Source organism: Biomphalaria glabrata, chromosome 7, assembly GCF_947242115.1.
Source record: "Biomphalaria glabrata chromosome 7, xgBioGlab47.1, whole genome shotgun sequence".
Lineage (NCBI taxonomy): Eukaryota > Metazoa > Mollusca > Gastropoda > Planorbidae > Biomphalaria > Biomphalaria glabrata.
Genome location: NC_074717.1, coordinates 25,126,554 through 25,138,747, shown reverse-complemented (window position 1 = coordinate 25,138,747; position 12,194 = coordinate 25,126,554). Strand labels below are relative to the sequence as shown.

At 32.1% G+C, this 12,194-nt stretch overlaps 1 protein-coding gene across 1 annotated transcript; it reads right to left on the bottom strand.

The window, feature by feature from the left end:
- Positions 1–2,670: 2,670 nt before the first annotated feature.
- On the bottom strand, positions 2,671–12,140 carry LOC106078385 (PRELI domain containing protein 3B-like). The gene is made up of 6 exons (XM_013239245.2): positions 11,995–12,140; positions 7,794–7,962; positions 6,876–6,962; positions 6,324–6,394; positions 5,468–5,570; positions 2,671–4,955 (listed from the first exon to the last, which is right to left on the bottom strand). Exons 1-6 carry the CDS (start codon positions 12,024–12,026, stop codon positions 4,848–4,850), a joined length of 570 nt encoding a protein of 189 aa, XP_013094699.1. The 5' UTR covers positions 12,027–12,140; the 3' UTR covers positions 2,671–4,847.
- Between the last annotated feature and the right edge of the window lie 54 nt (positions 12,141–12,194).

The following is a 12,194-nucleotide window of genomic DNA, read 5'->3' as shown; positions in this document are numbered from 1 at the left end:
AAACAAGTCTGTGAAATAGACTATGTCCGATTCCTAATTAATTAACATTGTTGTTTTAAAATTGGATCTTCAGCATTGAAACTCAGAAAAGAAAAAAAAATATTGGGAGAACTTTTATAACTATGGTACTTCAATCAGTGTAGAAGACCAATTCATAAAAGTCTTAGGCAAAGAGCAGTTCCTTATGGATTTCTTGATTCATAACAAAGCGAACACGTGATAATAGTTAATGCAATATTATCAGACACGATGAACTAGAGATCAGCTTTTTTTTAAAACAAGTGTGTCATTTGCAAATAATTAGGCCTACGTAAGAATCTTTCATTGTCATAACTTATTTTACTTTTACACCTTTCAACTGTATTGTTGCTTAGAGAATATTTGTTTTCATATTTGAGAAAGGATTGTGTATAACAGGTTTTAAAACTGCTTCAATGGCTGGCAAAGTCAATGTTTGGTCGGTGGTATGCAGTTTTCGTGAGTTTGATATAGGCCTAAGTAAAGATGCTCACAAACCTATTCTCTTTTGTGATGTTGAATCAAAGTTTTGTTCCACTATTGCTCTATTTCATTGTCTTTGAGTGCTCGAAAGTATTTAAAATCTTATGGCCATTTGATCATGTTGGCATTGTCTCCAATGATGTTCCAGATTAGATGGTTTCATAGCAACATAACTTAAAACTTTTTGACATAAAAAGCACAGAGTCGTACAGAATTGCTTGCTCGACAAGGAGAGAATGAAGCCAAATTTTCTAACAATTAACACTGACTGCATTATCTAGTTCTTATACACTGGATATGTCAGATCTGTAATGGATAACTGTCTCTACATACAAGTAGCTGCCAACAAAACCTATCAATCATCATTAGATACAATCCAAAACCAAGCCTTGCGGTTAATTAGTGGAGGTATGAGAACTACTCCCACAGCAGCCTGTGAAATAGACTCCAATATTGAACCTCTTAAGTTAAGGCGCAACAGAGCAGCATTAGAAGCTATTGAGAGATACAGAAGGTTGGAGGACGATCATCCAAATAAATTACTAACACAGAGAAATAGGAAAAACAACCAAAAAAACAACAACAAAGGACTCTGATCCAACTTACTGACGAACTAGCCCTAAAACACCACCTACCCAATAACAGAGAAAAAATTACCAGGTTTTCAAACATTACACCCGGACTAAACTACAAACAACCAACCATCAAAACACATTTACTAAATAACACCTTAACAAAAGAAACAAATCCACTGGAGCTCAAAGTAGGCACGCTTGAAACAATCGAAAGCTATCAAAAAACAGCGATCCATATTTATACAGACGGATCGGCTTTCAAAGCTACCATCAATGCTGGCCTTGGTGCCTTCCTGGTCTTCCCTAAAAATAAACACTTTTGAGATAAGCGCACCCTGTGGTGATTACTGCTCAAACTTCCAAGCCGAAATTGAGGCAATTACCATAGCACTCCAGACAGTGGAAAACAAATTATATGAAGGAGTGCAACCACCATCAGATATTGTTGTCTTTACAGACGCCCAATCTACTCTGCAAGCACTTAACAGCAGCACCTCAAACAGCCCAAGAGAGTTGACAACACTCATTGTGATAATCCACCAGATGATATCAAAATTAAATATCAATATTACACTACAGTGGATCCCTGGACACATTGGCATCATGGGAAATGAAAAGGCAGATAAGCTATCAAAGGCAGGTTCATCTATGGAACAACCAGATAGACCTGTTAACTACCTCACCCTACAATGTTAGTCAACAATCACAAAGAGGAGTGGCTCAACCAATGGGCATCAGGAAACACAGGCAGAGCCATGTACAGAGAAATGACTACGCCTAACAAACTGGACAGTATTAACTTCCTCCCCCGCAAAGAACAATCTACAATCTTCCAACTAAGAACAGGACACACACCACTATTAAATTACCACCTGAACAAAATAAACTCCACACAACTACCCCTTAGCAGACATTGCGCCCACCCCTTTGAAACCGTAAACCATATCCTCTTTGAATGCCCCTCCCTAATCCACCTTAGGCAGACCCTACTTCCACTACAGCCCAACATAACCAACACCCTTTACGGCAGTGCTGAACAACTGAAGAAAACAGCACACTTTTTTTTCCTTGGCACAGTCTGCAAAAGAGCTCACAGCTCAGCAGCAATAAAGCTGGCTAGAAGAAGAAGAATCTAGTTCTTTTAGAATCGGTCATGTACAACATTAATTTCACTCAACTGACAGGGTTAAAATTCAAAGAATTAACTTAGGTAGGAATCATGTGTGTAATTGTTAACTTCGTTAATGGTCATTAATGGGAAATGAAATTTAAAATCTCAACATGATTTAAAATGAGATCGACCATCGTAGAACCCCAATTTATTTTTACATTTTCTGGGGGTCTATTTTGACCATTGTGGAAATCATTGACCCAAAGGGAAGACATCAATGCTCAATCAACCTCTGTATGTATTTTATAAATGTCCACCAGATGAATGAAGTATATTATTGTAGAGTCCAAGATTTCTCCAAACTTTCTGTATGCAACATGGGGCTAGACTAGACACAAAGGCTATTAACCTGGACTGTTTTTGGTCAATCTACTTTGATTCCTTTCATTACTCCCCATACAATAAAAAGTATACAACTGTATAAAGATTTTTGTTTATTATTTCTCTAACAAGATAAAACCAAAACAGTAATGAACATTTTTTGTTTGTTTCAGATTAATGTTCAGAGAAAAGTACTATAGAGATGTCACACATAGTTTTTGTAAATTACACATTTATGAGGGTCCTGAAGGGAAATCTGAAACTAGATCAATCTAAAGAAATTGTTACCAGCATCAAAATCACAACTGTTCAATGTAACATTAAAAGGCACTTGTATAACCAAAGGTTGTGATCATATTAAAAAATACAAGGAATAAACAAGTCAATTTTAATCATATTGAACAATTCTTTTTTTCCCTAGTTTATCTTTTTATTTTTTCTAGTTGATCTGGTTTGTTTTCTTGTCCTCTACTTGTCTCTGACTTGAACTGCTACTATTTTGTAGAGTCTTCATGGAAGATTTCAGTGTGTGTTTCTAGAACCTGTAAGTCCTCTTTGTAACAACTTTGAAGAGTCTAAACCTTGAACTAACAACAAAAGGTGAATACCTATGGACAGCTTCACTGAAGAACAGTTCTTCCCTTTTATACTCAGCTGTAATTAATAGCCTTTTCAATAACAGAGTCTGAAAGATGTAAAGCTTTACAGTGAATATCACATGTGCAAGGATTTCAAGTTTTTTTTTTTGTTTTACAGCAGCCTTAGAACTCATCCCCTCTATACTGTAGCATGGTGCATCAAGGTACATAACACTATTCAAATAAAAGTAATCAGTCTTACAACTTACTTCCCTTGCAAACGCAGTGCAGATTTTAAGGGTCAAGCAAAGAGTATTACTTATTGCAATGTGTTCCATCCATACCCACAACTTATTATTAGTCTGAAGTTAGATATACAAGTCAAACTAATAAACTTAGCACCTGAAATTTAAGAACATTCCTGACGTGACATTCTATCTACCCCTTCCAAAAGTACTTGACCAACTTCAAGACCACAATTACTGATGGACCTATACAGTGAGTCATTCTCAGACATTGCATTAGTACAATCAAAAGCTGTAAACAATGTAATGGAGATGTACAATTTTATACATCTTTCTGTCAAGATCTTCTGGTTTTGTTTAATTAAATATATAAACAATCACAGAACGTGCAAAAGAAAAATGATATAAAAATCTTTTGGCTTATATTTAACAATACAAATTTGTGGACTATACAAAGCAAATGGTTACACACAATAAGCTGAAGTTTGTACCTATATATATATTCTTTAACACTTTAAGCAAATGTACATTTTGCTTTTTGAATATATCTTGACTATAAAACTTTTATAAAGTTAAAACAAATGGATACAGTAGTGTACCTTCATGTCATTAAAATTTAAAGTAAACAATTTGTTCAACGTTTAACTTACAGTAACTGTGTCATGATAATTTTAAAAAATTCAATTAAAGATAATACTAAACATACCTAACAGACCTGAACAAAAAATGGCTACCAGTATAAAAAAAAATATTTTAAAATGTATCATTATAAAGTTTTTAATAACTCAAAAAGAATGAATTTAGAGTTGTGAGTCAGAAAATGTCATTCGTCTACTTCACAAGCTCTACAGCGTTCTTGTTAATAACATTATTTATACCAAGCCACTCATTAATTTCTTTTCTAATAGTTGGGCTTAAACACAAAAAAAGACACAGCAACAGGGATCTGAATGGGGCCAACTAAATAATTTAGAGATTCAGCAATCTTTACAAAATGATTATGCAATCAACAGAACAATCAACAAAGTGAAGCTAGCCTGTATAAAAATGTAACACTTCTTTAGTCAACCTAGAGTTGTCATGACTGCAGACACAAACTAAAATAGGCTTATCAAGTGTGAGATAAGATTGGTTATACATGTATTCCTCTCTGAGATGCCATGAATCGAGGAACAAACTACAATAGGTTTAAAAAGAGTGAAATACGATTGTTAAAATTACAACCTAATGAAGTTGGTCCTCTAGTTTAAATGACCGAGCTGTTTATGATATTAATATGAAAGTGAGAACATTTCTATTCTTTTGTTTTTTTTTACAACTAATATCAGTCACTATCTTCATAAATACAACACAGATTTGCCTTGATATTTGATTAATTTAGTTTTTTGGTGGTATTTCACAAATGTCCTTGAACAAAAATTATTTAATGTCTAAATATTAGCTAAAACTACTAGTATCATAATGTTTTTGGTAAAACAGTATCCATGCATTTCTGTGCCTCGATGGAAAAGTCTCTGGCTTCCTTCTTTAGTTTTTCAATAACATGTTCCATTGCTTGACGTCCCTAAAAAAAAAAATAATTTGACATATAACTTTTCCTAGAATGCAGAGAAGAGCCTAATAATAAAGTAATTCCTAATTAAAACATTGCTTAATTGAATTTGTAACACTAAAATGACAAATTTTTCTCCATCTTTCCAAAAACTAGGGCACAAGAGGTAATAATGTCCTGTAAACATTTTGTAGCAGAAAGATTAATTAACAAAAACTCAAAACGTTAAATGTTTTTTTTGTTTGTTTTCATTACTCCCATTAACAGCGTGTGCATGTGTTTGAGTGACGGAAGGTTGTCACTACTATAAATAAAACCCTTTTCAAGACAGGAGAGCTTAGAAATATAACCTAAGACTGCTTTATTGATCCTTACGGAAATTTGTTGTGATTACATAAAATTCTAATTTATGTTCAGCATGTAATTATGTATTTTTGAAGGTACATATTATCAGGCTCAACAAAACAAAGATCATGAAACTTGGTGCAACACCACTAGATCTTAACTTAGTTCCATTCACATACTTTGCTAGCATTTGTTGACATGGCATCAGTAACCATCTGTTCTAACTTGCTACACCATGGTAGACCTGAGACTGATATAACTGCCTCTTGTCTCAACAGTGTTCTAGTGAATAAAACAAAACAAATGGGAATAAAAAAATATAATATATATATCTATCTAAGTTTTGTATACACAGGAAAATATCTGATACATTGAATCAGTTATAACATTCTAAAAATTAAAAAAAACCTAACGGGACCAGAAATTGTTCTCAATTAGTAAGCATAAAAAAACTCAAATGAATAATCATTTAAAAAAAAGTTCCGCTTTCAGACTTTTCAATCTATAGGGTAGATGATGTAAAGTTCATCTGTCTTATTGGCCCAAGGTTAACAAGGTGTCATGTGGCCAGCACAATGACCAACTGCCTTTACTTTTCCCAAGCAGTGATGTCCCCATTAGAGTTGGCTGGACTAAGGGAAGTCCAAAGATCCCGAAATGAAAAATCCCAGTCTTCACCAGTATTCGAACCAGGGACCCCTGATTCAAAGCCAAGCGCCACACCACTCAACCACTGCACCGTCTGAATAATAATCATAGTAAATTAATCCAGGGTTCAAACATCAGTTCCTAGATCCAACCCTTGACTTTTCAAGTTAAAGTTGCTAGGAACTAAGTTGATATCATTGAACTTTTGAACATGGACACTAAAACATATCCAGTCAAGATGGCAGGCAAATTTATTCTGACACAAATCTGATCCAGTTTTCCATTTTTAAAAATTTAATTCCTTTTTTTGGGTCTATTTTCTTCATGAAAACCAAATTGGTTAACCAGTGGCTGATCTCAAAATATATACCTTACTGTTCAACTTACTTAGTTGGATCTGTGGGATGTTGGGTGTAGACTAGGTGTTCATCAACTCTTAAAACATTGGCTAAAGTTACCTGAAACAAAAAAGAGCATACACAAGAATAACAACAACAGAACAATATTTAATTCTTTAATAATCAAGACTAGCATGAAACTTTTCATCACCTTATCTGCATTTAAAATCCCACGATTAATACAAACTTTATTTTACAACAAATATAGCAACAAAGTTATCACAGTGAGAACTTTTTCCAATGCCATACATTATCTGGCGTTCCAACACAATTTTTTATTCACCATAAAAGATTAAAGCTTTCTTTCATATATCCAAACTTATCTTGTGTTGAAAGCTTTGAATTTTTAAAATTCATAAACGTAAAGCCCAGAGTACCTTAGTGGTCAAGTACTTTATTTTTTTATGCCAATATATAATAGCAAAGCAAAGGGGAAAACACTGGTTGCAAACCCTTAGATTAGAACCACCTTCTTATTGCCATTGTAAGCAAAATAAAATAAATTAAGCAACCTTTATGAAACCTTAGACATAATACTTACATTTCTACTTTTTAATGTGAAAGTCTTTGTACGAGGATCTACAGTGGAATGTTCACTTGCAAAACAAGTTTCATGAATGCCTATGACCTGAGAACAAAATGATCAAAATGATCACACAAATATGTTATTAAGCTTACACTTATCACAAACAAAATAGGCTCTAAACTTTAAACAAATATTATCTTTACTAACTTATTTAAAATAATAAAAAATGTACAAAAGGTATCTACAAAAAAAATATTTTTTTTTTGCACATAATTATATAATATTATGGCTATATATTTGTTAATTCTACTATTCAAAATTCTATTTGATTTTCTGTACAAGGCACATGCTGCCTTGTCTTGTGATATCCTCCTTTGACCATCATCATAAAGATTTTCAGCACAAAATCAATTGATTTTCATGACAGACTAAACAATGTCAAGTCAAGGATTCTAAATTGAATGGCACTGTTGCCAACTAAAAAAAACCCAACAAACTCAGCTATAATTTTAACAATAACTATGCGTGGCATTAATCTTTTTACCCAATTTCCTTTATTTCCACTATTTAGATGCCCAATCGTGATTAATTAAGTTGTAAGCCAGAGAATGAAAGTCTAATGCTTCCTCTATGCTGAAATTATTTTATGCTACAAATGGAAATTAAATTAACTTATACTTTTTTTTTATACATTGCGCAACAACACATCCTTTATTTAGTACACCAGATACGCCAAAAAATCAGGCTATTTAGCATTTTTCCACCTTGTTTAAAAATCTCCCAAAGCAGCTTTTTTTTTCTACTGAGGCGATATATATAACAATATTTAATTGTAGTGAAAATAAAAGGAACTTTTAAAAATATTCTTTTTTTCTGTATAAACAATTTAAGTTCAAGGCTGAAAACTAGATATAATAATATGGCTTTTCCTACCTTAGCTACCCAATGAGGAATTCCCCAGGATGTTGACATAAGCCGATGGGATTTAAGCCTTCCTTCTTCATCTACACTTCTATCTAATACATCTAGGCCTATGACTGAAGGATTGTGTGGGTTGGGGTACTTTCTCCATGCTGCTGTCACTACTGTCTCCCAGTTGTGACTGAAAAATAGAAAGAACAAAATATGTAAACTCAAAGCTTCAAAAGTTTGACTTTAAATTTTAAAGTACATGCCTCACAGATTTTAAGACAAAGAAGGGAAGATATTGGATGTGTTAGGGAGATATGTTTATTACAGTTGACTCTTGATAGTTCCACACTTCATAATCGGACACACGCAGCTGACAGCTGATGTAAATTCATGCAATTAATGTATTTTAACATATACTGAATGTTTTTTAATTTAGTACAGCATTTGAAAGCTAAAATTATGTTTAGTATTTTTTTAGATCAATAAATTGTTCTTTTTCCTTTATTGTTGTTTTTTTTTAAGTCTAAGAGAAAATATTATAATTTAATTCTTATAACATCATAAATAGTATCTTTGATAATCTGGCATTTTTAGCAATCTGACACCACCCCAGTCTTGTTACTGTCACACTATAAATAGTAAACAGTACTTGGTCATAAATATACAATTTTCTATCCTTGAAATTTATATCACAATTATTGAAATCAGCTCTTTGGTATTAAACAAACATATGGACAGTACATTTTTATTATAATTTGAAATTAAAATACAATGTGACCAGGTAGCTGCTAGTTTAGAACACTCTTTATGTCCACTGGGATCATGAGATCAGTTGTCAAAGTTGGCTGGCATATTATATATATATATATATATATTTTTTTTTTTTTTAAAGAAAAATAATTTAAAGTTAAAGCTCCTATTGAGAAATCTATCTACCTTATGAGGTTTACAAGTAACTTCTATTGCTGTAAAATGTGATAAAAAGTAACCAGCAGTTTTAAAACTTTTCTATAGCTTTTTATGTAGAGAATATGCAAGGGCCCTAATGTACTGACATATCACTAATATATAGATCTATATATATATATATATAAATTCTCTCACTTACCATGGATGAAAAAATATGAAACTTTAACCAGTTACTAATTTAATTTATGTGCGCCTATAACAACCAAACAACTTTCACGATCTATGTCTTTACTATTATAGATCTGTAGTAGCAAACTTTAGAATATACTAAATTTAAATTGGCCGGGTGAGTCTATATATATTCTTGAGTACTACTAGATCTAGAATCTATGTATAGTATATTATATATAGATTATAGACATCTAGACCTAGATCTATATAAATTCTAGATAGACATAGATCTATATTTATTACTCTAGAATCCTAGATCTAGTAGTCTTTATAAAGTATAACTTACTATAAAATTTAACTATAAATTATAAAAATGATCTAAATCTAAGACATCTAATAGACTAGATTTCAAGTCAACAAAAACTGTTACTATACTAGACTATATTTATTTTTTTAACTATAACTAGAGTAGTTTATGCTATTCGGACACCTATTATTGGCCAAACTTTCAAAGTTTGACTTTGGCAGCGCATTATTTTACAACAGTTCGACATAGAAAAGAAAATGAAGTATCAAAATCTTCTTTAGTTTTTAAAGAGAATAAGGATGACTACTTATATTTGTACCCCTAACCTATATTTGCAATTATATTTATGGACAAAGAGGCCCTGTGTTTTCATTTAATTCTGACAAATTTGACCCACATTATTTGATTCCGGACACCATAATTTATTTCGGACAGTCTATATTTAGGCATCAATAAACTCAGACTTTAATTCTATATTAACATTAACTAAATTTTAATAGCCCCTCACATAAAATCATTATAAGATGTTTTCATACTATGCATAAATATGAACACAAAAAATTAAAATATGCACACACTTACTCTACCAAAATTAGGTCACTGGGATAGTGACTTCTGCACCGACTTTTAAACTTATTTTATGTTTGCATGATTAGATGTGTGTTGAATGTTTGTGTTTTTTGTTTATTAATTTAATAAATTTCTAATACAGATGATCTTTTGTAGTATAGTACAGGTTAGGATAGCTATTCTTGCCTAAATAGCTGAATCCTCTATATTCTCTCTATATAAATCTAGATCTATCTAGTAGGTCTAGAACTAAGCATTTAACTTCATTCAATGTACCAAGCTCACTCCAAACATTTGCCCTTTTATTCTCTATTAAAAAAAAACAACAACAAACGAACAAATATGATATATATTATATATATATAAGATCGTTAACAATGATGTCCAAAACTGGCTGTCCGAAATAAATTTTGGAAAGAAAATCGTAATTTAATTCGGACACCCTATTATTTTTTTTTATGGAATCAAACAACTTGGCTTATGAATCAAATAAATCAGCTCCAAAAACAGAATAAATATTGATGGGCTCATTAGTATAGACTATAGACTTAGCCAATTAAAAAATATAGTCTTAACCCTAGGCGGCATAGGAAGAGGTAAAGTCACCAGGGTAACAAAACAACTACATGACTAACAAATTTGAAATTCGTTTTTCTTACATAAAAAGACAGCTGAATGGAAGGAAATTGGGTCAGAATCATTGAAAATGGACAAGCACATTATACAGCGTGCTAGTTTTATAATAAATATTAAAATAATTATTTAATGACCACAAAAACAGCGAATGTCCAAATTCATGTAATGTCCGAATTAAATAAACTACTAGATCTATAATCTAATAGGAAGAATTATAGATTGACCTAGAATCCTAGATATAGATTAAAGATCTAAATCTAGGTCTAGATTAGATCTATTTTATTCAATTAGATCTAAATTCAATAATATTCTAGTCTAGGTCTAGAGTATAGTAGAGTGTCTAGACTCTAACTGAACTCTAGACTCTAGTCTAGATCTACTAGTAGTACTACTGTACTAGATTCTAGATTCAAATTCAAGATTGAAGTCTGTCACAGTAACTTGAGTAACGACTCAAACAAAACTAAGTTTACTCAGACCGACTCAGTAAGTAGATTCTAGATCTAGATCTAAGTAATTAATTTATTAACTTAGTAAAGTTAGATCTAGCTAGATTCTAGATTAGTCATTAGAATTCATTAGATGTCTAGTGGATTAGTTTAGGTTAGTAAAGTTTAGGTTAGTTACTAGCTCTAGACTCTCTAGTCTAGTTTTAGTAGATAATTAGATAGATCTAGATTCTAGATCTAGAATCTAGATAGTAATCAACTGTAATCTAATTAGTAATAGATTCTAGATCTATATAGATCTAGATTATTATAGATTCTAGACAGATTCTAGAGTAAAGTACGAAGTTCGAGCAGTCCCGATTTGACAAGAGGTTCGAACAGTTCACTTTTTATTGCTATAACTTTTTTATTTGAATGTTTACCAAATTACTACTATATTGCTACTCCGCATGCACCTTTTTTCTTCACTTCCGACACATACTATTTCCTTTTCCTTGTAAAGATTAAGTTCATGGTGAGGTCAAACTCAGGAGGTGTGGAATTATTCTTTTTTACTACCCGGTAGTAAAGGAAATGGGTAATGGTATTAGGGCTATTGTTAAGTCTGATTGCTCATAAGCTTAAAGAGACTATTTGAAGTTGTGGAGGGTGGGAAATGGTGCAATGGATGGTGTTCTTGCGCTGGAGTAAAAAGAAAATGATTTTATAGTGAAAATTAAATATTAAAACATGTTTTTAGATATATTTTCTTTGATCTGCTCGAACCTTCCAACAACCCGATCGAGCTTACTAACTGGGGAAAAATCTGCTCGAGGAAAAGTACGCTTGTCGATACTTACCTACACCTCTTTGACTTCGTATTTAATTTTAACTAAGCCTAGTGATACATTAAATCCAATCTATTTTTATAGAAAAAAGGACGAGGAGTTCATAGATACAATCAGTTTTTTTCTAGGTCTAATTTTTACGGAGATACACAAATTCAAACATAAAAAATGTCGGCGAATGAGCTTAACTTGTTCGATAAACGTAAGTTACTGTAGTATTAGTATAGTAGATTAATAATTTAACAAGTTACATTCCAACTGATCTCGATTTTTTTCTGGCTAGATTCTAAATCTAGATCTCTATACTGTCTATATGATAAGTTTAAAACTGACTTCGATTTTTAAAATCTTACTTGAATGTGTGTTCGGAATTCCAAATGCGCATGTTTGATTAATTTTAAAAGAATGATCACATTCAGTAGAATGCGGTCACCATTAGCCAAGACGGAAGGGAAGGAACAAGGGTTGAAGGTCACATATACATTGCAACACAAGAGAAGGTAACTCTCATGTTTTTTTTAATCAGGTTTGTTATTATGATTCTTATGTTATA

What these genes read in the sequence shown, in the direction of transcription:
- LOC106078385 (XM_013239245.2), bottom strand. Translation starts at nt 12,026, where the DNA reads ATGCGCATTTGGAATTCCGAACACACATTCAA. An exon ending in AATTCCGAACACACATTCAA is followed by an intron (nt 7,963 to 11,994) that starts GTAAGATTTTAA and finishes TCTATTTTTCAG; the next exon opens with TCACAACTGGGAGACAGTAG. An exon ending in TGTCAACAAATGCTAGCAAA is followed by an intron (nt 4,956 to 5,467) that starts GTATGTGAATGG and finishes TTTTTTTTTTAG; the next exon opens with GGACGTCAAGCAATGGAACA.